At 37.2% G+C, this 27,841-nt stretch overlaps 1 protein-coding gene across 1 annotated transcript in view; it reads right to left on the reverse strand.

The window, feature by feature from the left end:
• Nucleotides 1–27,841, reverse strand: part of DCHS2 (dachsous cadherin-related 2) — an 88,163-nt gene that overhangs the window by 48,211 nt on the left and 12,111 nt on the right. Inside the window, exons 4-11 of the mRNA XM_036424341.2 lie at nt 23,132–23,363; nt 13,592–13,828; nt 11,341–12,357; nt 8,725–8,912; nt 7,356–7,455; nt 6,618–6,775; nt 4,555–5,398; nt 1,626–1,865 (exon numbers count right to left, since the gene is read on the reverse strand). Of these exons, the coding sequence (XP_036280234.1) occupies nt 1,626–1,865; nt 4,555–5,398; nt 6,618–6,775; nt 7,356–7,455; nt 8,725–8,912; nt 11,341–12,357; nt 13,592–13,828; nt 23,132–23,363 (3,016 nt within the window). The remainder of the gene's footprint in view (nt 1–1,625; nt 1,866–4,554; nt 5,399–6,617; nt 6,776–7,355; nt 7,456–8,724; nt 8,913–11,340; nt 12,358–13,591; nt 13,829–23,131; nt 23,364–27,841) is intronic.

Below are 27,841 nucleotides of genomic sequence, written 5' to 3' on the forward strand. Positions count from 1 at the left end.
CTTCATTAAAAGACGAAGTTTTCCTAAAGAGCAAAGCATCAGAATGGTATACAATTTAGATTAAAAGCTGAAGGAAATATATCTTTTAGTCCTTTGAAACAGAAGGAACAAGCTATTATTATACTACTAGTATTTCTCCATAGAAACATCTATTGTTAGTCCCACAAGAAAAGAAAAAAATATTATGCTGATTATGTAATGCCACTTGCTATATAAAAATGTGAATCGCGAAAGGCTGGTTTATTAAACTATTCATATTTATTCAGGTGGGGAATATTACATATGCTGTTAATGGCAAATACTTCACTATAATTTTTATAATTATTTTGTTTAAAATAAAAACAGGATATTGTTAAAGTTACTGAAATTTAAATGCCAAAAAGTCAGTGATATCGAAAAGTAATTCCAGCCTAGTGGACAGTGTCAGCCTCTGAACCAAATGGTCCTGGGTTCGATTCCAGTCGAGGGCACATGCCTTGGTTGCAGGCTCCTCCTGGGCCAGGGCCTTGGTTAGGGTGCCTGAGGGAGGCAACCAACCCATGTGTTTTTCCACATCAGTGTTTCTCTCTGTCTTTCCCTCTCTCTTCCACTCTCCCTAAAAATCAGTGGAAAGATATCTTCAGGTGAGGATAAACAACAACAACAACAAAAAAAACAACAAAAAAAGGGAAAGTGATTCCAATAAATCTAGAAATTTACAAATTCTTAGCCATAGTAACCGTTTACTTCAAAAGTCATTTCCTCAACATAGTGATTGACATTAATAATAGTATAGTAGCCGAAACCGGTTTGGCTCAGTGGTAGAGCATCGGTCTGCGGACTGAAAGGTCCCAGGTTCGATTGCGGTCAAGGGCATGTACATTGGTTTCTGGCACATCCCCGGTAGGGGGTGTGCAAGAGGCAGCTGGTTGATGTTTCTCTCTCATCAACGTTTCTAGATCTCTATCCCTCTCTCCTCCTCTCTGTAAAAAAATCAATAAAATATATTAAAAAAAATAATAATAATAATATAGTAGTAGTAATAATAATAAAAAATAATAATAATAATAATAGAAGTTAACATCTCTTAACCATTTATTGTGCCAGCCACTGGCCTTAGTTCTTTACATGTAATAATCATTCATACTTAGAACTATAAATCAGGCATTATTATTTTCCCCTTTTTATAGATAAGCAAACAGAGAAACAGAGAGGATCAGTAACCTGTTAAAAGTTACACAGCTAAGCGAATGGCAGTTCTAGGATTCAAACCCAGGCAGTATGACAGCATCCTATCTCTTCCATTATACTATATAGAAAGGAAATAACTATTTGCCTTCCTGTATTCAATGTATCCATTATTCTCTGAAAAAAAAGGTGAAACCAAGTCATAGTTCTGCTTACTGTCAAGATCAAACCAATAACTTCTATGTTAATTAAGTGTCCTTCACTCTACTATAAAGATAAATGATAAAAATCAATATAAGAAAATGCTATATAAAAACACATTATCTTTGCACATGAATGGTTTTTTCTATGAGAGGTTTGAGATGACTCACAAGTGTCTCATTTTTCTGGGACACAATTAGTTGAAATTATGTCTATTTGTGTTTTTAGCATTAATAGTTTCCACATTTTAAAATTACCTGAATCTCTGTCCATAGCTTCAACTCTTGTGACAAACTCCCCTGGATTTTTGTTTTCTTTAACTGAAGTTTCATACAGGTGCTGCTTAAATACTGGTGCCTCATCATTTACATCAAGAACAGAAATTGTCAAGGTCTGGGACGAAGAAAGTGTTGGGACACCATCATCCACGGCCAAAAGGGTCAGAACATGCTGGGTTTTCGTTTCATAATCCAAAGAACACGTTGTAGTTAGTAAGCCTGTTTTGAAAGTGGAGAAAAACAATATGTAATAAATATTATTTAGAAAAGTTCAGCTTACTCTAACTTATCTAACTTGCTAAAACTTCAAAACATTTGTTAAATAATAAATCTTATTAGACTGACTTTAAATTTATGTATTATCTAAAATAAAATGAGAGCATTTTTCATCAGAAAAGTCACCCTAATTTAAACTATAAGGATGAATGAAAATTCAGAAACAATCTATCATATACCATTCTTTCCTGTAAAGATGATATCAAAATGGTTTTTCTACTCAACATCGACCTTCATTTTTTAAAATATATTTTTATTGATTTCAGAGAAGAAGGGAGAGGAGAGGGAGTTAGAAACATCAATGGTGAGAACCATTGATTGGCTGCCTCCTGTACACCCCCTACTGGGGATCAAGTCGGCAACCTGAGCTTATGCCATTGACCAGAATGGAACCCGAGACCCTTCAATCCCAAACCGACACTGTACCCACTTAGTCAAACCAGCTAGAGATGACCTTTTTAAGACATCTAGGTTTTAACAGTATACATCTTCAGGTCAAATGACAATTCATGTTTAAAGTCACCAAGTAACAAAACAAAAAATGAACACGGTTGCATTGTTTAAGATATTTAGTCTTTAAGGTATTTAATTTTATTAAAGAATTATAATCTCCTTATACTTGCTCTATTAACTGTCTTTTTTACTAACAAAATATAGTACATACTTTATAATTCAGACAACAAATTTCATGAATAAAATGTATCTCCATCCAATTGCCATTGGAGCATATAACTCATGGAAGCAAAGTGTTATAAAACCTTGCACACATATAGCTCCCATGAGTCCAACTGTCACACTTTTTCTTTTAGGACTGCTGTTTGCTTCTCTAAAATCATGCTCATCCTATAAGAACTTTTCTTCCAATAATTAAAGAGGTTTACTGCTTCAGATTTTATAAAACATTTTTCCAGTAATTACAGCCAAAAGCCATTGAAAAAAATCACTATAAGAAATATGAGCCTCGTGAGAGAAACAATAGCCCATTTCACATGAAAGCATTCAGCAATTACCATTTTATGTCATTGAAAAATGTGTCAACTGAAACAGCCACTGCAATTGTTCAAGATTCATGAGGCCTATATATGAGACACAGTTCTAATTTTATCCATCCTCTTTAAAAATCTGAAATAGACCTTCCTTAGCCATTGTGGAAAACATTTTAAGCATCACTGAAACAGGCCCTTGGAGACCCCGCTCCAACAGTAATCAGCAACCAGGTCTGGACTATTTCTCTGTCAGTTGCGCCTTTAGGTGATGCTCACGCATGCCTCAGAATGAAACCATATGTGCAGTATTCAATAAATACTTTGATAAAAAAATTTCAGCAGTATATAGCCAGACTATAATCATGACTTCCAATTCCTACACATTCAGTCCCATTTCAAATTATGGTCTTAGTAATGGTGGGGTCAATTGGCATACATCTGAGATTTTTTTTTCTAAGGCTCATAAAGAAATGACTATTTTTTACAGGTTGAGATGGTAATCTACCTCCTCAATAGCTCCTGAAAATCAGATCATGGGAGGTTCATTTCCAATTTTATAAGAATGACACGTTATACATCACACTACATCAGAAATTTTAGTAGATGTTAATTGGCAATGCCATAATAACAAGACAAGTAAAGAAACAATTAGTGACATTTCTATAGAGAACTTGACAGTGAATAAATGCTTCTGGGGGGAAAAAATGGCACACCTGACATGAGAAGTAAGGGTCTTATACCCAAATCAATACAACCATTTAAAAGTACATTATTTCTGTCCTGATCAGATATTATTGATAATTTGGTTAGAGCATCATCCTAATATGCCAAGGTTGCAGGTTCGATCCCCACTCAAGGCACATACAAAATCAACCAATGAATGCATAAATAAGTGAAACAACAAGTCAGTGTTGCTCTCTTATATATATATATATATATATAGCTAATATGCAAAGTGTCCCCTCAGGAGTTCAACCTGGAGAACAGGAGTTCAATTTCTCACTATGACGTGTGTTGACCACCAGGGGGCAGTGAGGAACATGGTGGGCAACCAGCAGGAATACTGAAAGAGTGAAGGAAGAAGGAGAAAGAGTGAGGGGAGGAGGGAAACCTGATTGGCCCTGATCACCGGCCAGGCCTAGGGCCCTTCCCATGCACAAATTTCATGCACTAGGCCTCTACTAAATAAATAAATGAATGAATGAATGAATAAATAAATAAATAAATAAATAAATAAATAAATAAATTCCAAGTATATAAAAGCATGTTTGTATGATCTTAAAGATAAATTTCCATACTAAAGCCATTGAATAATGCTGTTGGTTAGTCATATTCTACCTTTTTGTACTTTTGGTACCATCTCCACCTCCTGTGACTACCCACAAGGGAGGAAAAGAAGTTTGCTGCTACTGTAGATTCATCTCATGAAATGTGAGCTAGTTTCAAATCATAGTCAATATCAATGAACTGGCCAATTATAGTTGGTTCTCTGAATACAACCTCTGAACCTATCCCATAGAGAAGTTAAGCACAAAATTAACATTTCTTTAAAGCCTATTCATTTGGAACCATCATCTTAACAGAGGAAACTGAAAAGGATCAATGTACGCAAGTGATTAGAGGTTTTAATTGACAGTGACAAATACCTGATGACTCATCTAGCATAAAGGCCATGTTTTCATTTCCTGAAAGAATGCTGTATGTTACTCTTCCATTCCTTCCTTCATCTGGATCGCGAGCAGTTACGTGGTGCACCAAGGAGCCCACTGTGGCATCCTCTTTGACACGAGCGATGGAGAAAGACAGAAAAGTGGGGCTGTGGTCATTTACATCCAAAATCACTACCTTGGCCATCAGTGACCTCAGTCGCCGGTCTGTCACATTCACAGCCTGATCGGATGCAGTCACTGTCAGGACCACAGCAGGAACTCTCTCTCTGTCGAGGGGGGATGCAGTGACCAATGTGCCAGATGAGGGGTGGATGAGAAATGGATTGATTCCAGGGTGGTGGGATTCAATGAAGTATTGTATTCTACTGTTCAAAAAACTGCCATCTCCATCTTTGGCATTGAAGACGTGTACCAGAGTTCCTACAGGGACATTCTCTTCTACGCTTATCACAATGAACTCTTCTTGGAAAGATGGGGAATGGTCATTCTGGTCTTCCACATCAATGCTAAGGAAGACTGTGTTATGCAAGGGAGGAGTTTTACTGTGATCTTTAGTAACCACCCTGAAAAGATAATGTGATGTCCTTTCATAATCAAGTCCCTTAGAAAGGAACAAGTCCCCTGTGGAGCTGTCGATTTCAAAGGGGCCATCCTTATCATCTGCAGCAATACTAAAATGTAGATTTCCATTATGGTGTTGTTGAAAGTGATCAGGTGGCTTTATCAAGCTCATTATTTTTGCAGGCTTCAAGTTTTCTGGTATAACTAAATGTCTAATATTCTGAGAAATGGCAGCTCTCCCTTTGGATAATGGTATCACCTGAAATAAGAATTAAAAGGAGCTATTAATTTGGAATACTTAAACAGTTGAATCAGTATATGTGATGATGTTACTTTGGAAACTAATCCCTTCTATCTGTGTGAAATACATATGGTAATTGGTGGCATTATTTTTTATTATATAACTAGAGGCCCGATACAAGAAATTCATGCAAGAGAAGGCCTTCCTTCCCCCAGCTGCCAGCACTGGCTTTCCTCTGGCATACAGGACTTGGGCTTTCCTCTGATCCCAGCTTTGTCCAGAAGGACATCCGGAATGACATCCGGTCTAATTATTATAGATTCCAGTATGCCTCTGATGATTGAAAATTGCATAATATCTAGGAGATGAGAAAGTACATTTCCACTTCCCATTTGTTCTAATGTGTGAAATGTTATATTGGTGAGGCCATGCTATGTTTTGATAAGCTGATCTATAGTCTTATGATTCTTCAATGAGAATGTGAAATGTGTAGTTCTCCAAATTACTCTAAATCCTAGAGACCAATATATACATAATGATAACATCTGTGTACATTTATGTATCATGTGTCTTTGTTTATCTAAAACCAAAGACTTAAGGAATTCCGACATAGAATTTTCTCTTAACATACATATCCTTAATCAATAAAAAATTCTCTGGGGTATATGTTCTTATTTTTTATACATACCAATATCAATATTACTGATTATCATGTGCATGAGCAAAGAAAAATGGCCATGCACAGTTATCTTATATTTGACTCACTGGTGTAATTTTTTCATTCTAAGACTTTCCACATCTTGTTTTCACATTCTCATTAAAATAAAGTCTTAGAATATGGATCCCAAGTGACTTTTATAAATTTAAAAATAATTACAAAAAGCAATGTGATTTATTATTTAGCCATTTGCTTACATGTAAGTTACTTCTGCAAATTTACCAAGTCTTTGCAATTAGAAAAAAAGTAAAGACATTTTTTGTTTATTAAAATAAAGCAACATTAATGCCTATAGAGGATGAAAGTACATATCTTGTCAGGAATTGTGCAAAGTTCAAATAAAAAGTTATTGGAGCTAATGATTTCTCTAGTGATAATAAAAAGGCACACATACATGTGCAATGCTCTCTAAAAGCAGTATTCATATATCGAATGTATCTTCACTCTATAAAGGTGTACAAAAATCAAACAGAGCCTTAAAACACCCTTCTACATGTTATGGCGATGAAAGAACATTACCTGAATGTTAATAACAGCCCGTCCTTGAAGAGGCGGCACTCCCTGGTCACTGGCAATTACAGTCATCCTGTAGAAAGGTCTATAATCATACAAAAGCACCGTGGTTGTCCTTATCTCACCACTGTTGGCATCAATCTTGAAGGGATCAGATCTATCTTCTATGCATACACATAAAAATTAAGAAATTAATGTTAACTAACAATGCAGGAACCATAATTAACTAATCCAAATACATCTGTGATTGAGCATTTGGAAGATGTACTTGCCTTAAACTCTGTGAGAGAATGAACATAAAAAAAGTAGCACTAAAAATATATGCAAGAAAACAGAACATTTTCTAGGGGTGATTTACTTTAACTTTATGAATATTTAGTCTTCATAGAGATTCACGGATCTTATTATTCTAATCGTATTTCTTTATATTATAATAATACCACTTGTTATCCACTAATTGCTACTTTTCTTTCGATAAATGTTGATTTGCACATCACATTATTGAAAATTATTCATGTAAGGTGGATGATTGGTGGGTTGGTTTCTATTTAGGGGACAAAAAACTACTATAACTTTTCAATTCTTTTTTAAATATAAAGGTGATTCTAAACCATAACAAATGTATTTTGTTTGTAATTTGGTGTTATTTTCAATGTTAATTATGTCCACAGAGGAGGTAGATAGTTGATAAACAAAAGAGAAAATTCTAAACGCTCATAATTCTTTATGGGTAGTTACGTTTACCTGAAGATACTGAATATATAACTTCTGCATTGTTTCCTTCATCAAAATCCTTTGCAAACACAGTTGTCACCAACATATTTACTGGTTGACCTTCCAAAACCTGTCAATAAAACAAATGGCTTACAAATTTCTCAGTAAATTTTTTAAAATAAAAAAGCAATGAATTTTAAGCACACTACTACTAAGCATTTAAAAAACTATTTTAAAATCCACATGTAATTCTAATGTCTACCATATAAAAATTATATGGGTGTAAACCCATGAAAAGAATCCACATTACAATTTAAATATTTTACTCGATTTAAACAAATTATCTACAGCATTTCAACTAATTCTGAGAAGGGTGGAGAATGAAATCAAAATAATTAAACAGTCTTAAATTTTAAATGTTTTTTAAGGATTCTAGCATCTTTTCATTCATCACCTTCTCAAGATGTTTTTAAAAAAGTTGTTGTTAAGGTCTAAAACATGTTAAAGATAAACATAAATTTTTATTTCAGGAAACATACCTCATATAGGAGAGATAATTAACAGAATTCCATATATAAAATTCCTACTGTGCAAGTAAGCCACATGATATTTTAATGACATGATTAAAATCATAATGACAAAACATTTAGCTTTGGTGAAATTTTCTTTAAATAAGGATTTGGAAGGTGAGTTTAAAGTTATTAGCTTCCTAACTACCCTATGCATATCAGAGCACAATTTGAATGTTCAATTTAATTACTTGGAAGATGAGACTTCTAAACTTTTTATTCATACAACCCATTCATGATTTTTAAAAATCTGATTACCTCCAAGATATATTTATTAACTAATTGTGTATGTAAACTAATATGCTAATTTATTATGTACATTATAAAACATATAAAAACATAGGAATAAAAAAAGATGAGATAATATAACTATAATTAGAAGTTCTTGTATGTGCCCCAATAGATCAGCTTTTATAATCTCTTGATATGTGCTTCTCCACTTTAGAGCTACAGATTCTTCCCTTATCTCTAAGCAGAGATGTGTATCAGTCACTCATAAGGAGCTCTGCACAAAGAGATACATGCAAATTACTCAAAAAACAATCCTCCTCTGAGCATTGCTGATAATGAGGAACCATTATGTTTGTATACAAAAGGCAGAACTACATTAATCATAAAACAACTGAATATGAGATCTCAAATTGCACTTATAAGCATTTTAGTTTTTGATGAGTTTTTTTGGACATATGCACAATTTCTAGGTCTTCTAGAAATGAATGCATTGCCACACCATTACTGATTTGATAAATTCATGCTTTTTACCACAAGATGGTGCTCAAATAACTAAGAATACTACAAGTCCATTGCAAGGCTATTTCAACCCCACAGACCTTGATGTGTAATTCCTTTCCAGGGAGACACTGAGGGAAGTATGGCCTGTTATCATTGATGTCAGTAACGGCAACATAAACCACCATGCTGGCATTCTGCGGTGGGGAGCCATGGTCGGTCACCAGGACAGTCACCTGATGGTGCACCTGATGCTCATGATCCAGCGCCACCCAACTGATCAGTTCGCCTGAGGGCACAGAGGACAAAAGAGGGTGACACTGTGCACTAGGATTCTGGCATTGTTAACCACTTCCAACATAATCTGTGGAAAGGAAAAACAAACATTGTAAAGCTCCGAGTAAAAGCACAACTTTCAAGACTGTGTATGTGACTAGTTAGATTCTACAACTGGAAGAATTTTCTGAAGTTTCTCCTAAAAATGCCATTTTAAGTTTGCCTTTTTTTTTTTTGTATTTCTATGAATTCAATTTGAACTAAAAAATGAATTCAAATGGCTTACAATGGCATAGAAACCAATGATAAAATAGTCTATGGCACCTTAGTAAATAGCTCAGAAGACTAAACTGTAGCACGTTCCTCTCTACCTTGCTATGCAGAATAAAGGAAAGAAGCACTTCAGCTCAGCTTGGGCACTATGAGCTCTGGTTTGAGTTTCAGTTTCTCCATCTCAGAAGCAGAAGGACCACTCTGAGCCTACTTCCTGAGGGCTATCAGAAACAAATGCAATCATAAATTTAAAGTTATTTTGTAGGCTGTAAATCATTATCCGCATGGCAGTTGTTATCATTACTTGAAAATAATGAGAAATATCTCCATGAGAATCAAATAGATCCCTCAGGCTATGGTTTTCCTTTTACATATGCAGTTAGTTATTTATCGTTATCTCACAAAACATATGTGTAGCGATGGATAGTGACTTTCCAAATAGCTCTTGTTTACAAGCCTTATTTTACATATTCTTGTTTAGAACCTACTCGCTCCTAGTCAATGTCCCTCACATTTCAGCCTTGGAAGCTCAGGCATGAAGTTGAAACTGCCTCTACTTCCTTGTCAAGGGCCATTGGAGGCCACGAGCTCTCTCTGGTAATCTGTCCTCTGCTGCAGAGTTCTGCCGGGCAGTGACTCACTCACTATTTATGAAAATATCTATTTGTGAGGAAGTAAACATGCAGCAACTACCACCTAACCTTGTTATTTCTAAGATTTTTTAACTTGCCCTCTTTGTCCAAATAAAATGATGTGTACAACAAAACAGGAAGCTGAAATGAGAAACAAAAAAAATGAAATTCACATTTGGGTATGTTGCTGAGTTGGTTGGCTTAATCGCAGCACTTACTATATAAATTACATAAGGTGTCCCCAAAAAATGTATAAGCACTTTAACAGCTGATAGTTCAATTTTGAAAATGAAATATATTTTAATAAACACTGCCTTTATGATTATTCAAGATGTGTGTGTACATTTTTGGGGACACCTATATTAATATAGTATTTACAATAAGTATGATTTTTAACAAAAATTACACATAAAACTACTGTTTTTAAAATCCTCACCTGAGAATTTGTTTACTGATTCTGAGAAAAAGAGAGAGAGAGAGAGAGAGAGAGAGAGAGAGAGAGAGAGAGAGAGAGAGAGAAATCGGTTGCCTCTGGTATGTACCCCAACTTGGAACTGAACCTCCAACCTATGTATGTGCCCTGCGGAGGAGAACTAGCTTCGGAGTGAACAGGAGCTGGTACCTAGCTTGCAGACTACTTGACGAGCACTGTGCTCTGGTGAGCACTCCACCTGTTAGAGGAAAAGGAGCCTTTTTATAATTCACACAACAGGGATCTTTGGGATAAAGTTAATCAGAACTGAATTCAAATTCCACCCACTACAGGCACGGGGCCTCATTTACACGGGCTACATTATACATGGTGCCTCCAGGAATTGTACCAAGTGGTGACCCCCTCTCATCTCCTTCCAGCCCTGTGACCTTGGGCAGGTTACTTGAGCTATCCGAAGTCTCAGTTCCCCAGCTACAGAGGTGTAGCATAAACATATTTCATGTGCAGATGATTTCAGAGATTAAATAAAGTCCCTATAAATTTATATGATATAAATTTTATTTCTAATGATTCATACTTTAAAATTTTAAATTGTATAAGTTGTAAAAATTTAATTTCATAATTAAAACTTTAAATATCTTTTTTTCCCTATGGTTCCCTTATCAAAGTTAAAATGGGAAAATAGAACAATAGAGTGGTATTAAAATTTTGAATTGATTTCTAGTTTTCATCAATGACATTCATATTTTATAAAATATTATTTAATGTTTTAAGAATCTACAAATGAAAAAAAAGAAGGTTGGTGAAGAAATTGGACCTTATAAAAGGCTTTATTCAACCCAGTTCTGACTGTATCTCTAATTTAGAGTAAGAGCCATACTGTATATTAGTAATATGTGGGTGAGAGTCAAGAGAAGTATGAATCATTAGAAATAAAATTCCATCCATTTTTACTTAATTTTAAAATCACAGTACTGTAATCAATAAGGTATGCACTAAAGACCATAATTTTAATTATATGCTTGCATTAATGTGATAGCTAAAAGATCAGGGTTTTGTCAATTCCAATTTTAAAGGAATAAGGGGAAGCTACAAAATGCTACCTGTATGAGGATTCATCTTGAAGAATTTTCCATCAGACAGAAGGAAATATGACAGCTGTCCGTTCTTTCCCGAGTCTCTGTCAATTGCTGTAATTCTGCCTATTACCCCTTGGGGTAGGGGGCTCTCCTCCACTTTCAAAAACAACACATCATGCAAGAAGGTAGGGGAATTGTCATTCTCATCCAGGACATGAACAATTACTGAAGTGCTCACATTTTGTGACAACCCGTCCTCTGGGATCCAGGCAAACACTCTTAAATGATATGTTTGGGTGGATTCATAGTCAAGCTGTCGCCGCAAATAAATCCAACCAGTGTAAGGGTGAACAGCGAACACAGCAAAGTCTGCGCTGGGTTTCAGCGAGTAGAGAAGCTGGGAGGTTTTGTGCTGTGGGCCACACATGTAGGCCTGTACCTGCAGTATTTGGGTCATCGGTGGGAGAGACTCACTAACTTCGACTTGATAGACCAAATTTCCAAAAATCAAGGATGGGTTCAATTCTTGTTTTTCGATAACTATTGTAAGCAGGAAGGAGGATGCTCGAGAAGGAACGCCGAGATCCCGGGCCATGAGAGTGAGTGTGTGCTTCTGGGCCACAGCGTCTGCCAGGCTGTCATTGAGGTACACCACGCCCAGCCCCGAATCAATGGAAAAGATGCCTGGATTCTGACTCACAATGGAGTATCGGATGAACCCATTCCAACCACTGTCCTTGTCTTCTGCACGCACACGGTACAGGGCTGTGCCGGGCAGTGTGATCTGAGGCACTTTGATCTCGTCGGAGGCTTTGGCAAACACTGGATGGTTGTCGTTGACATCAATCACAGTTATGTTGACCTCCGTGCTGCCGCAGGTGGGGGAGCTGCCGAGCTGCGCCTGGACCGTGAGCACCACTGTGGGCTGCATTTCGTGGTCCAGAGGCTTCTGGGTTCGAATGGTGCCCAGCCACGGATGGATAGAGAACATTCCCTGCAGATCACCAGAGGAGATCCTGTAAAAAATTGGCTCTGAGGAATCTGAATAAAAAAGGGAAAAGAAAAAAAGAAAGAATAAAAAATAAAGCAATTCCTGTATGTCAAAATTCCTGTATGTGGAAACACTGAAATCTGAACAGGCGTCCTCAAACTTTTTAAAGTGGGGGCCAGATCACGGTCCCTCAGAGAGCTGGAGGGCCGGACTATATGAACTACTAATTCCTACTGTGACACCTCGGCTGCGCTCACTGCCCAAAACACCTGGCGGGCCAGATCAGACTCCTCTGCGGGCCGCATGTGGCCCGCGGGCCGTAGTTTGAAGACGCCTGAATGTATACTGCATCTACAGAGAATACTATCCAACGTCTTCCGTCTTCCCCAGCTCTCCAAAGTCTGGTGAAAAGTTAACATATGGTTTAAGATGCTGTAGTGGATAACGGTACACAAAGCAAGGCACAGGCTTGCTATCGGTCATCATTCCTCTTGCATTAGTTACAAAAGGAGAAGACATTCAGAAAATTATTTGGATGCCTTTTAAATATATTTGAGGGAGCCAAGTTAAGTTTATGTTGATGTTATTCTATAATATCTACCTATGAACGGCAAATATCCTCCACAAAAGTTGAGGGAAGGGAAAGGAGGGAGCTAGGAGAAGGGGAGGGCAAGGCCTTTGAACAAATTATTCTCTTCTAGGAATTTCTCCTGCAGAAACTTCTACAAGTCTCACAAGGACATTACTTGAGTACTATGTAGACAAGCAAAATACTGTAAATCATTCAAATTGATAGTGACAGAGAAATGTTTCATAAAATCATTCAAACATTATATCATGAGACAAAATGATATACAGTTACCTATAAAGTTGTACAGTAAAGAGCAGAAAAAAATATACAGTAGAAAAAATACCATAGAAATTATATAGTAGAAAAAAAGATAGTTGTAAGACAACAAAGATATTAGGATACATTTTTGTAGAAAAAACTTTTTGGAAGTGTGTGCATGTATTTTGGGGAATGGGATATAGGAGATGTATATTGTTTACATTGAGCTTTTTTTAATTTAAAACTTTATTTGGAAAGTACCTATTACTTTTCTGAATAGAAAAAAAATTATAAGATAGAAATAATGTTGAAGAACAATGAGTAAGACACAAATTGTGTGGTCTCCACTCTTCTTGCATAGAGAGAAGAAAATATTTAATACAAGACTGTACAGCGTAAGAAAACACAGGAAATGCTCCAACAATCAATTTCAATGCAGGATAAGAAGTACTTACTCAAGGACTCTTTTGCTTTCACTATGCCGACAGGACTGTCTTCGGGTACATCTTCATAAACTGAGAAAGTGTACGTAGGCCTTTCAAATTCAGCTGGTGCCAGAGTTGTCTGAAGAATGTGTATAGTGACTTCGGCATTAACTACCGAGGTGAGCCCGCCACCATCTTGAGCACAGACCATCAACAGAATTGTAGTAGATTCCAAATGACCAAGAGTTGATGTTAAGTAAATAATTCCTGGGGAGGGAAAGAAAGAATTAAGACACAGATAACATGCAATAAATTCTGATGAGCAATCAGACATCTGATCTGTTGATTCTTCTGTGATGTATAATTTTATACCAACTTGATTGGGCCATGGAGTGCCCAGGTATTTGGTCAAACATTATTCCGTGTGTCTGTGTAAGAGTGTTTCAAGGTAGATATAGACATAAATGTAGACATAGATACAGATACAGAGCTCCTATTGGTTTCATTTCTCTGGAGAACCCTAATATATCCACTTTCCAAACAAAGACGTAAGTATATTTGCAAAACGATGCTCCAAAATCTGACAAGGAAATAACATTTTCCTAGAGCTTAAACATTGGGCATCTTGAAACTAAATTAATTCAACAGAAAAACATAAATAGTGCTGCATTTGTTAGGCCTGACTACCATATCATCCGCCCAGGTTCTTATGCAGATATTCTGATTTCCAGATGTGGGAAGGATCCAGGAATTGCATGTTTTACAATTTTAAGGTTTAAAAATCACTTCTGCATATGCTCTCCTTCAAAATATTTATATGTTCTTCAATAGTTACTTTATCCTAGTATCTTCCATGTCTTTCCACCTGAATTATAGTTCTATACCTCTTTCTAGGTGACAGTTCTTCTGGGGTATTTTTCAATTTGACATCAGTTGGACAATCAATCATCTTAGTTAAAATTAAGAAACTGTGTGTGAATCATCATTTTTCATTATAAACCAGTCACCATTCTTATATCATTTTCCTCTTTAAATATCCTCAATTAGTTTCTTCCTCTCTCTTTTTATTACTATCTCCTTAGTACAAACTTCATAACTTTATCCCTAGATTATATTAATATATTAATATATAGTCTCTGTTAATTAATTTATATTTCCTGTTCAACTTTTCTAGTCCTATAATTCACATAGTACAGTGCTGCCAGGGTAATTTTCCTTAAATGCCATGTTCACCATAATGTGCTAGTGCTCAAAACCCTATGTCATTCCTCATTTCCTATAATAATTAAGTTTAAACTTCTCTGTCATGCTTTTAAGTTCCTTCATAAGCCACCCCACTTAAAGTTTCATCATTATGTAGCCCATTTCTCTACTTCAGACATGATCATCTCTGGCTGTCATATATGGGTAAAAAGTATGATATAAAGCAAAGCTCATGGAATGCAATCATAGAAAGACTATTTTTTTCTTTTACTTAAATTTATTTTTGGGCAAATGGTTGTTCCCCTACCCCTAAGTCAAAATTCAGGAAGCTCCTACAATTTCCACAATCACTATCAAACAATTAAAATTCTTTTTGTTATTTTAAGTCACAAAACAGTCTTAATTTAGTAATTTGGATATAAAGGTACTGGTTTTCTAGTACCTCCTTTGGCAATCCTTCATAAAGTGAGACCTGAAGGATGACTTAGGTCATTAAGTAGGTGAAGATGTAAAGATGGGAAGAGGAGAGGGAACAATCAATTGATCTCAGCAGGAGAAAAATGATGTGATGTACTTGCAGAAGGAAGATAGCATAAGAAAGGAGGAGGAGGAAGGAGAAAGAGGAAAGGAAGAAGTTGATATAAGAAGGGGGCACATAGATTAAAGAAAAGAGTTATTGGAGATAAGAACACATAGGAAAGCAGGCAGATCCTGAAGGGCTTGGTTTGAGCATACAAGGATTTGATATTCAGCCAAAAATCCATAGGAAGTCATTAAAGATTTAGGCAGTGGAGAGAAATGGCCAAATCTGTCTTTTTATACATAAACACGGTTCATTTAATGCCTATGTATATACATTTTACTAGGCTTCTTCTGAGCCAATGGTTACTTCAGTTGGCCTTTAAAGTCAATGTTGTAAAGTAAAACAATCCCTGCTAGAGACCAGAAAGGAACCAGTGAGTTTCTTTGAATACTCACCACTTAGAAGAGGGAAGTATTAAGATTAAGCTTGTCCTTACATATGCTGAGTATTCCAAAACATTCTTTTTTCTTACATTTGTATAGAAAAAGTATCTAGAAAACTTATTTACTTGAATCCAACATTCTTAAATAAACTGAGCTGTCTATTAAAGTTGAGGAGCTAGAAAATGTAGCTCTCTAATATATATTACATATAAATATGCATAATATATAATAATGAAGTAGTAAATAAAAGAAATAGTTTTCTGTCTATATATTTTTGTCAGCTTTAAGTGTATGACACTATCCTATATAATTAAGAGGTAATATGCAAATTAACCTTCACACCCTCACAAGATGGCTGTCTATGACCAATCTGGCAGGGGCATAGTGAGGAACAACCAAATGACTGAACAAGCAGGCTCTGTGGGGTTACCAGGCTGGCAGAGGGGACAGTAAGGGGTGACCAGTCCTGTGGGGGTGGGGGAGTCAGGAGCAACCAGGCCGGCAGGGAGGGGGCTGTTGGGGGCGACTTGGCTGGCAGTGGGGGGCAGTTAAGGGTGATCAAGCCAGTATGCAGAGTCAGTAAGAGGTGATCAGGCCAGCAGTGGGGGATGGGAGGAGCAGTTAAGGGCAACCAGGCAGGCAAGCAGATGAGTGATTAGGAGCCAGCAGTCCAGGATTATGAGAGGAATGTCTGACTGCCAGTTTAGGCCCGATCCCAGGGATCCCGGATTGGAGAGGGTACAGACTGGGCTGAGGGGACTCCCACCAGGTCTCGAGTATTTTAATGTACAGTGATTAATTGGCTCTCATTTTTTTCATTAATTACTCACTCAGGGGACCAACTTTAACTTTAAAACAGATACAGATTCATATACAGATTACTAATTATTTTATGTTTTAATTACTGGGTGTGTAAGTTTATGCATACTAATTTTAATGTGCAATAATATTTGGCTATTATCTTTAGTTTGTCACTTTTTTATTTAAAAGAGGAAACTGCTGGAATAAAATTTATTTTAATTGATTGACTAATAAAAGTACTTAAATACAAAGGTCCTCTTAATTAAGTTTAATATATAGTGTATATATAAAATCATGTTCTACTAACTAAGCAACACTCACTTTCATAATCAAATCTCCCGCAAAAGATGGAATATTCTTAACCAACTTTCTAATTCCTACTTAGAAAAAAATCTGTAGGTTGCTACTAAAATCGTAAGTTATGGAATAGTTAAAAACAAAAACAAGCACAAAGTCATAACCTTCAACAAACATGGAGTCCGTAAGTGTGGTTTTCTCAAAAAATAGGACAAAAACTATGGGGTATCAATACTACTTTATTATTGGTTATTGATATTTATGATATTTTTTCTATATTCAGTTTGTGAGAATATAAAAACTTATTTACCAAATAGATGACATTAAGCTATTTATTTTGCACATGAATCAAGGTAACTAAGTTGTAGCAGCTGACAGGAATAGAACGGATTCAAATTTCTATCAAAGAAAATAATTATCCAAATTTATAACTAACTTATAAAAGGTTCAAATTCAGATCTGCCATATTACCAACCACGTGCTTTAAGCAAGACACTAAATCCCTTTCTGCCTCAATTTCTTCCTCCACTAAATTGTAAGGTCCCTTTCATCTCCAAGAGTCAGTGATCTTATATTAAAAAAATGAATGAGAAAACTCTCCAACATGCTTTTGTTTCCTATACAAGTGACATATGCTGGTTAGGTGCCTGTGATTAATTTTAGACTCTGTCTTGCAAATAAAAGAAAGAATGTTTTGGCGTGAGCAGGCTCAGATCCCTTATGAAATGAGATGTGGTATTAATTTATTAACTACATATCAGAATGTTCTATATGTAGAAAAGTGGCAATCATGAAAAATTATTAGAATGATTACATGGTATCAAATAGGAGCATAAAACTAACATTAGAAAAGAATCTGCCCTTGGAATAAAGAAAAATAGAGTCTGTGCTACATTACTTAAAGTCCATGGTAAAAGCCATACAGCTGAGCAGCACGGAAGCTAAACATGGAGGCACAGCTGCCCTTGGCTGGCAGCTTAATTCACTCAGTTACCCTTTTAATTGTTTGGTTTGTAGTGCTAAACTTGGATTTTGTATATGTCATAGCTAAACATAGATCAGATGATGGGCAAGGCAGCATAATTCATTGTTGCTCAACTACTTTTTGCAAACACAAATGCTTGCAATCTCTATCACCTTAAAATAATCTGAATTAGAAGTTATGTTTGTTTCAGCGGAAAATGACTAAATAAATACCACAGAAAGGCTAAAGAACTGCTTTTTTCCCCATGCTACTAAAGGGATACTTCAAACAATGTAGAAAAAAATCTACATATAGTTCATTAAATAGGATTACAAATACATAAAAAAAGAGCTATTAATAAATGTGTCTTCGTATTTCCTACTTTTAAAGCTCGGAACACTGTGGTCTACCTCGTGGCCACATCAAAAAAGCCCAAACTAACTGAGAATAAGAGAAATGAAGGCTCAATTTAATATCTCTCTCCTGGTGCCTAAACACATTTTACAAAAATATTCTTTGAATTAACAACACACTTAGAAAATCAGAAACAGACCAGGATGATAAACCCACAAGGGAAAACAGCCATGACATTGCCACACCCACTCCCCTTCAGTTTTCTTCAAGACATTGCTCTTACCAGATGAACACAATAATCACAGAGCTCTATTTTTAATGCTCCAGTCTCGGTTGTGGCATAAATAGGTCAATGGAAAAATCTCTTGTCTTCAGGAAAACACGAGCCTAATAAAATACTATGTACGCTTACAGAATAGCACGTTTGATATAGGAAGCATTAAAATGAAAGGGTGAATGGGCCAGTGAGCAAATTAATGAATGTCTCAAAGAGAGAATTTTAGAGTAACTCAGGAAGAAGTGACAATGTATTAGGTCTAGTAATAATTAATGTCGTTTTCTAATACTTTTTTTAAATCGAATTTATTTAAACAATACAACAAAATTTAATCAACAATATAGTTGCCGTTGTTTTCTACTACTTGTGCCCAACGCTCAGGAAGCATTTTAATCCCTCTGTTGTAAAATTCTTGTGATTTTGATGCAAAAAATTCGGTCAATGCATTTTTGAGGCATTCTTCATTATTAAATTTTTTTCCAAGAAGAAAGTTTTGCAAAGAATGAAACAAATGGTAATCGGAAGGGGCAATATCAGGAGAATATGCAGGTTGAGGGAGAACTTCCCATTCCAACTGGCGCAGTTTTTCAGCAGTGATTCTTGCAGTATGCGGTCGTGCGTTATCGTGGTGAAGAATTACTCCCTTCCGATTAATCAGCGCGGGTTCTTTTTCTCTTAAAGCTTGGGCTAACCTTTCCAGTTGGGCACTATACACTGCACTTGTAATGGTTTGGTTAGATGGTAAAAGTTCATAATGAAGAATTCCTTTAAAATTCCACCAAACACACATCACTTTTTTCGCATGCAAGTCAGGTTTTGGCGTGGGCTGCAGAGCCTCATTTTTGTCCAACCATTGAGGCCGCCTTTTCAAATTAACATACAGCACCCATTGTTCATCTCCGGTAACAATTTGCTCTAAAAACGGCAAATGGTTTTGACGAGAGAGGAGCGAACTACAAATTGTGACTCTTTGATTACGGTTGTTGTCGGTCAACTCATGAGGAACCCATTTTCCAAACTTTTGGACTTTGCCAAGTGCACGCAATTGATTGGAAATTGTTTTTTGTGAACAATTTAAAGTTGTCGCAAGCTCTTGTTGGGTAATTTGAGGATTTTGCACCAAAAGAGCTTGAAGAGCTTCTTGATCAAAATTGGACACACGGCCTCTACCACTCTTGTCATCTAACAAAAAATTTCCCTCGCGAAATTTCTCAAACCAACGCTGGCATTTTCTGGTGCTAACTGCATCTTGACCAAGAGCATTACAGATGTTTTTTGCAGCCTCACTTGCTTTTCTTCCTAATTGGAACTCGTAAAGCATGCAGTGCCGAATATGCTCTTCATCCGCCATCTTCTTAGCCCTAGTTTTGCAACAAAAACCAAACCAAACACAAACTTTTTCGAGCAAAACTTGTTAATTGCACTTCACACGTTCTGTAGATACCACGTGTTTGAAGGTTATGTCAATACTAGTCAACGCCAAGCAAGATTTTAAACGAATGTTTAAAAACGACATTAATTATTACTAGACCCATAGAAATATACTCATCAATTCTCAATATTCTCCTCATGCAACATAACTATATAAAACTATAAAACTGTGCAATTATATAATCAACTATGTAAAAACTGTAATCTATATAACTATATATACATACAGGGTGGAGGCAAAACTGGTTATAGTTGTTTGTATGGAAAATAATATAATAATTAATAAATAATAATACAAGAATAAACTGTTTCACATACTTCAACTGCAAACCTACTTTTGCCATACCTTGTATATATAATCTATATATTTATCTAGTATATAAATCTGGATAAGTGCCAGCTAGCACAGATAAGCTAGAGAGAAAACAAGAGAGTTTGGGTTCGTTTTGAAGAAAAGTGAGGTAGGCCACAAATCACCTACCAAGCTGTGATGGTGGAAGAGGATTTAAATGAAATTTTGCTATGTATTATCAATGACACTCCCTTGCAGTTTCTTATGAGAATGTAATATGGATTTAAATAAATTTTTAATTATTTCTAAATGTCACTTGTTTTTTTTATTCCACAAAATATATATATATATACACACATATATATATATGTATATATACACACATATATATGTATATATATGTATATATATGTATATGTGTATATATATAGCTAAAAGACAATTCCTTGAGACTATATTTGCACTGGCAGCTTCTGTAGAGATAGACCTTATAGGAGAAGCAAGAAGGAGCAGCTTTCTATAGGCTACAACAAAAGCACAGATCAAGAAGAAAAAAAAAATATTCCAAACTGCTTCTTGTTCAGTTCTTTGAAAATATCAATTGTTAGATGACTAATGTCATGGCCTGGAAGTCTATTATGTGCAATTTAGAAAATGTATGTGGCGTGGCAGTCAACCAACAGATGAACTTGAATGCAACTGTTCAAATTGAAGACTTCCTGTACACTGGGCAACCTTTTCCCCATAATTAGTCATGATGCTTTTCAATTCTCTTCTAAGGATCAAAGCAAAGCATTACCAGCTTGCATGAATTTCTCATGAGCTGTGATTAAGTGCAACTAAATTCTAAGTACTGTTAAACTGAGAAATGTCTTCAACTTAAATGCATTGACATGAAAATAATATAGGCACCAATCAACAATAACCCATAACCACTTGCATTACAAAACTGGTTTTCCTTAAAAAAAAAAAAAAAAGCAAAACCATGATACCTCCCTAGTTATGACTCATGATTAAGTTTTCCATGATTAACAATGACATTTGTCTTGTACCAGGTGCCAGGAGTGGGAGCATGTGGCTGACTGAAGCCAGCACAACAGAGATCTCTCCTAAAGATGGGATACTGTGCCACTCCTTCTTCAAGATCTTCCAGAAGAAACTAGATGATGAGCGTGTTGATGTATTCTAAAAACAATCTGCTGAATGCTTTTTGATGCTGTACCCTGATTACTGGCTGACCTACATAATTTTGGCAACGCTATTGTCCTAGAGGGCCTGGCGTTTTGACAAGCAGTTAAGGTCCTCAGTTCAGAGGAATTTTGAGAAAGCCAAGATAAGCAGACCAATATCCTAAAACAGCATGTTCTTCTGATCTTTTAAATGTCAAAGGGGCCACATCAGTGTGTTATTTTGAGCAAGGAAAGTTCTGCCTTAGAAAGACTGTCATTGTAAACAGCGAATCCCCCAGCGGCCACCACTCCAGATAAAGTACACTTTCCTGGCAAGAAGCAGTGGCTCTCTACCTGTGGCTGGGTGAGAAGGCAAACTAACTTGGCAGATTAGATGTTCTGTGTAAATTACATTTGTTGCTAATGAATATGATTGTTGCAAAGAATGTTGTAAAGATCCAATAAGACAATGTACAGAGCATGTCTACGAGGGCACCTGACATTATCATCACCCTCACAATACATGCTCATTCTGCCCATGCTCAGATCAGGGGCTTTAAGAATAAAGGTAACCACAAAGGGTTAGCTGCACGCCCATGTTCACTGAAGCCTGTTCACAATAGTCAGGCTGTGGAAACAACCTAAATGTCTACCAGTGGATGAATAAACAAAACATGATATGTACACACAATGGAATATTATTTAGCTTTTAAAAAGAAGGACGTGCCATCATGGAGGAACTTGGAGGACATTATCTGAAGTGAAATAAGCAAGTAATAGTAGGACAAATGTCTAGCCCACTTATATGAGGTTTCTGAAACAAACTCCTAGAATCAAAGAGTAGAATGGTAGTTGCCAGGAGACAACAGGGAGGAAGAAATGGGAAATGGCTAACCAGTGGGAACAAAGTTTCAATTAAGTTTCAGAATAAATTCTAGAGATCTGTTGTGCAACACTGTACCTACAGCTGACAATAAAGGATTGTGCACCTAAAAATTTGTTAAGCAGGCCGATCTCATGTTACGTCTTCTTACTACAAAATAAAACAATTTAAAAAATTTTTAAAGAAAACAATATTTCCTTTTTTGCAGCCTCATTTTAGAACAGAATATCTCTAATATCTCAAAAGTATTATACTGTAATAGACTTGTAATTTTATGTTTTCTAGTAAAAATTTTTTCAAAAATTATTTTGTTAATAAGAATCCAATAGGGTGACAACTTAAATAATGACTGTTTCTAAAAAACTCAGTTTACTCATTGGACATCTTTGGCAGGAGCATAATTGTCCTATTAGAGAACTAATAGGAGCTTTAGGTATTACTTAAAAAACAAAAAATAAAAACAAACAAACAAACAAAAAAACACAAGGAAACTAAGCGAAGAGTTTAAGAAAATACAAGACCTGGTATTGGAAAAGGATGTCTGTATAAGGCTCTTTGCTCTACTATGATTAGCTCCCTGAAATCATGCAAGTCATCCTTAAATGGCATATGAGAAAGAAACATTTTGGCTCGTTGTTTTCTCCTAAATTATTGCCTTTAATTCTCACAAAAACTTTGCAACATAGGGATTATCAGCACTACTTTTTTTTAAGGTAAGGAGAGTAGGGCCAATGAAAAATCATAAGTTGGGACTGAGATTCAAATATAACCAAGCTACAAAGCCTTGCTCTTTTCAATACACCTCGCTGCCATTTGGCAGGTGATATGAGTCTTGCAACATCCCTGCTAATAAAAGAAATCCCTCTTGTTCATTTTCTGGCTGTTTCACAGAAGAAGTTGATTTCGGAGGCAAACTGTTCCAGGATCACATACCTGTGGTAGAGTCGATGGTAAAAAGGGAGGACAGGTCACTGGGGAGGAGCTTGTAAGCCACTGTTCCATAGACCCCAGAATCCCTGTCGGTGGCAAGAACATTGATGATCTCGGTTCCCGGCTGGGTCTGGCCACTAATGCTCAGCACATAGGTGGGCGGGTTGAACACAGGTTCGTTATCATTCACGTCCTCCACATCCACACGAACAAAAGCTTGAGCGCTCAGTCCACCCTGTTGAGGAATGAGAAGCCATTATGAACGGATCGTGGGTGGAGGGCACAATTTTAGAAAAAAATCACCAGTGAAAGCTTCACTAAGAAGGTGCCATTTGAATTATAGATGGACCTAGATGAGGGAGCTGGACTCCAGTCACCTGGAGGAAAAGCATAACAGAAAAAGGGAAGAGCAAGCACACAGGCCCTGAGGCAGGGGTGCAGTGCCCATCCCAGGCCTGTTTGGGGAACGGAAAGGCAGCTACAGATCAGGGAGGATTCTAGGAGCCCCTGAAAGAACCACGGCTCTGACCCACTGGAGGGTTCTGAACAGAGAAGTTGCTTGATTTGACTTGGATTTTCACTGGGACTCTGGCTGCAGTATTACGAGCAGACTGAAGGCCAGCAAGAGAGGAAGGAGGGAGAACACAGATTTAGAATAAAATCTGAAGGCAATGGTAGCAGTGAAGATAGTAATCCTAAATATTTGCGGCCAGATCTGTTTCAGAATTCTGAATTTTTCAAATTTTAGAAAAGTAATATACTACATAAAATAGCGAGAAGTGGATCTGATACTGTTTATTTTGTGTCCCCTTCATCTCAAAACACGAAGAAGGGGAGAGACTACAGTAGAAGACTACAATACTTTTCTAAAGTGAAACATATGTTCCTACTTTAAAGCACCATTTGTATCTGGCACATTTTGATACTTTCATCTTTGACAAAAATCCTTGGTAAGTCACAGCCTGGGTTTTCTCACTCGTTCAGCCTCTCCCTTCTCTTGCTCTCTTTCTCTTCATTTTTTTTTTTCAATTCCCCCCCCCCCCCCCCCCCCCCATGGCAGAGAAGCCCTGAGAAGGAAAGGCAGTGGGAAAGAAGTTTTGGCAGGAGAGGAAAGGAGAACTGCTACAGTGCAGGTCTGCAGGAAGCTCATGTGAGGGCCAGGAAGGCCAGAAAGAGTATTGAGGCTCAGTTAACCAGGGCTTGCTGAGGCTTACACTGCCAGCAGTGGCAGCAGCAGAGGTGTGATGGAGGCGTCGCCTTCCCCTGATCTCTGGGTTGCCTCCTGCCCCGAGGGCTCCTAGACTGTGAGAGGGGGCAGGTTGGGCCCTTTAATACTAAACTCAAATTTGCTGAGATCTTGAGGAATTTCACCATTCAGTAAGTAAGCTGATGTATATGTTAATTTCTTGATTGTGGTAATCATTTCGCAATGTATATGTATAATCAAAACATCAAGCTGAACACCTTAAATACATACAATATTATTTATTAATTAGAGACCTAGTGAATGAATTCGTGTACAGATAGGGTCTGGCCGGCCCATTCCAATCAGGCTGATCAGGCTGGGCTGGCCAGGGGGAGGAGCTGCAGGTGGTCAGCCTGCTGGCCCTGCCTTCTGACTGAAGTCCAGGTCGAGGAGACAATTTGCATATTAGTCTTTCATTATAGGATTATATCTCAATAAAGCTGCAGTAAAAAGAAAAAAAAATGAATGTGCCTTCTTATTTAGCAAGTTTGCTTTTATTTTAGAGATCTATCTGCTTTACACACAAACCATGTAGCACAAATAATAGCCAACTTTTATCATGAATGCATGTAATGGTGAAGGGCTAAATCAACTTACTTTCTATATTGCTAGTTTGCCCCATCCCTGCCCTAAGCCTGGAATAGTGAGATAGAGATGAAATAGCTTTATCTCAGACACATATTTCAGCTACAGAATTCAGGATGTCACAGAAAATAGAAATAGTATGTTAATAGACATATATACCAAAAAGGAGACATACACTTAATGAAAACAAATGGGAAAAGGAAACAGGAATTAGGTAAAGTCTGGAATAATTAAATTATAGGGCTTTATTGTGAAAAATCACTTGACTCCAATGTAATCCAATTATTTGTTTCCATTGTATGATTTTTATAACACCCTCAAGGCGTCTACGAGTGAGATAAATAGCAGCAACAGTAGCAGCAAAAAAAATAGGTTATTTCAGAAGTGATACCAGTAAAATAGGAGGAGTGATTGAATTTTTTAAATATTGACAGTCATCACAAGAATAAATAGAAAAGAAGCCCAGAACAGCTAGGTATTTTATAAGAAAAAAATTCTTCTTTTGACAGATAAATATCTTAGTAACCACCAGCAAATGGGTTCTCAGCAATTTTCTTCCAAAGAGCTTTCAAGACATGTGTTAGGAAGAGGAAGGATCAGAGGAAAAATCACAAACTATCAAGGCAATTCTGTAAAGTTAAAAGTCTTTTGTCAAAGTATAGTTCATTGTTTTAAATAAATTTACTGTGGCCTAGATTCCACTGACTTGAACCTAAAATATCTGTCTGAGTTAATTTAGTCTTCTGACCCAGTCTAGATTGTATTTAAAGGACAGCCTATTCAGTCATTGTCAACAGTGTGATATTCATCTTTGCTAACCTTTCTGATTAGGGACATATGCTGCTGGTAGATATTGCACACAACAATCATGACAGATGCAGACTTCACCTTGTAGAAATACACAGTTCATCACAGAAGAAATGCATAAATATGCAGACAGCAGAATAAACACTACACATCAGACCACACACACACACACACACACACAGTCTTACGTTGCTTGCTCTCATACATTCTAAGACAAACATTGAAGGCAGTTTTAGGTCCAAACAAAGTGATGGTTAGGAAGTTGTTAAAAACCTTATTTGAAGGGATAGGGATAATTCTTCTAAAATTTGTCTTTAAAAATGCATGGCCAGCCCAGCCATGTGGCTCAGTGGTTGAGCATTGACCCATGAACCAGGAGGTCTCTGTTCAATTCCCAGTTAGGGCACATACCTGAATTGCAGACCTGATCCCCAGCAGGGGCATGGAGGGGGCACCTGATCATTCTCTCTTATCACTGATATTTCTATCTCTCTCCCTTTCTTTATGAAATGCATGGCCAGGCATGCCCTCAGGAGAACCTGTGTAGCTCTCTCCTTGACCTCTCTGTACCTCCCTGGACCCACGGAATGGGCAAAAAGGAGAAGGCGGTCACCAAAATGGAGAAGAAGGTGTCCAAACACTGTAGAAGGAGGAGGCCTTGAAGCTCTGATAGCCCATTTCCAGACAATAGATGCTAATAAGACAGACGGTAGAAACACCATGTCCCCATCTTCATCCACATTGCCTGAGACAGATAAATTGATCCTCTTTATTACATGGATCTTTAGTGTCCTGCATTTGGTGACCAAAACCTAGGAGTAAGTCAAATCAATAGGGGATTCTTTACATCATTGTGGGTATTGGATGGCAGCCTGGAAGACACAGCTAATTATTTTTAATGTTTCCATTAGCGTATAAGGGATTACATCACTACAATGACATGTATGCCATTAGCCTGGACACAATCATGTGAAGCAAGTTGTCCCCATGAGAGACTGGCACAACACCCAGATGGGGCTGCCAAATGTCCACCACTCCCCAGGGGAGCATAATCATCTATGGAGGCTACTGGAAACAGTCAACTAAGATGGACAAACTCACCCTGCATTCAGATATGTTCTGACTCAAGACCGAAGAAGGAAGGAAAGGCAAATGGGTGTGGACTCAGATTACATCATGGGGCATAGGGTGTACTCAACCTCTGGCATGTCAGTGGCTATGGCCTGGAACCATCAGTCACTGCTCCTCAGGGATGTCTGTGGTGAGTAAGAGGAAAAAAGCCTGGAGGACAACTTCTTTAATGACCTGTATTCTATGACACCTCAAAGAACTGCTGGTTTGTGGGACAGCTAGGTCAGAAAAGAGAAAATATAGGTGAGGCCAAAAGAAGTGCAGCCTGAAGGTGATGATGAGCACCTCAGAGCTCTTGGAGGTAGTCAAAGTGGTGGCCACAGAGGATGCAACTCTGATCACCGTTGAACATATACTCTCTGCCCCAGATATCAGGAAAGAGAAAGGTGATTCTGACAAGCCAGTGGCCCTCTAACAGCCTAGCTCTCACTCCAGGTCTGTACTGGCGATGAAACACTAGCTGCTTTGTGTTTGCGGGAGTATGGTTGAAGCAGTTCACCTCAATGATTTGATGAAAGAGTGGAAGATGGTGGTGGAGATTGATCCAAACAGTCAAGCGCATCTGGAGGAGGTAAACTTGAAAAAGAATGGAGAGGAGATAGAAGATGTAAAGTGAGGAAATGAATATGAGAAAGATGATACACCAGAGAGGGAAGTGGGAAAGAGGTTGGTGGCACCTGAAGGGAGCATGAGGACTATCTGTCCAGGACTGAGCAGAACTGAATGAAGCTTGTATGGGACCACATGGGGCTTGACACAAAAAACAAGTTGCTGAAAGTAACCAATGTTATGCCAAAAACTTTCTTTGATGATTTATGATGCTACCCTGGGCCAACAATTAACCATTGAGTAGTGAATTCCCTCAGTATTGGGTGTTATTTCCAATAAATTGGAGTGAAACAAGGCAGCTGCAAAGAGCTTCTTGTGCATAGTCTTACTTATAC

The sequence above is a fragment of the Pipistrellus kuhlii genome, unplaced genomic scaffold, assembly GCF_014108245.1.
Source record: "Pipistrellus kuhlii isolate mPipKuh1 unplaced genomic scaffold, mPipKuh1.p scaffold_m20_p_8, whole genome shotgun sequence".
Lineage (NCBI taxonomy): Eukaryota > Metazoa > Chordata > Mammalia > Chiroptera > Vespertilionidae > Pipistrellus > Pipistrellus kuhlii.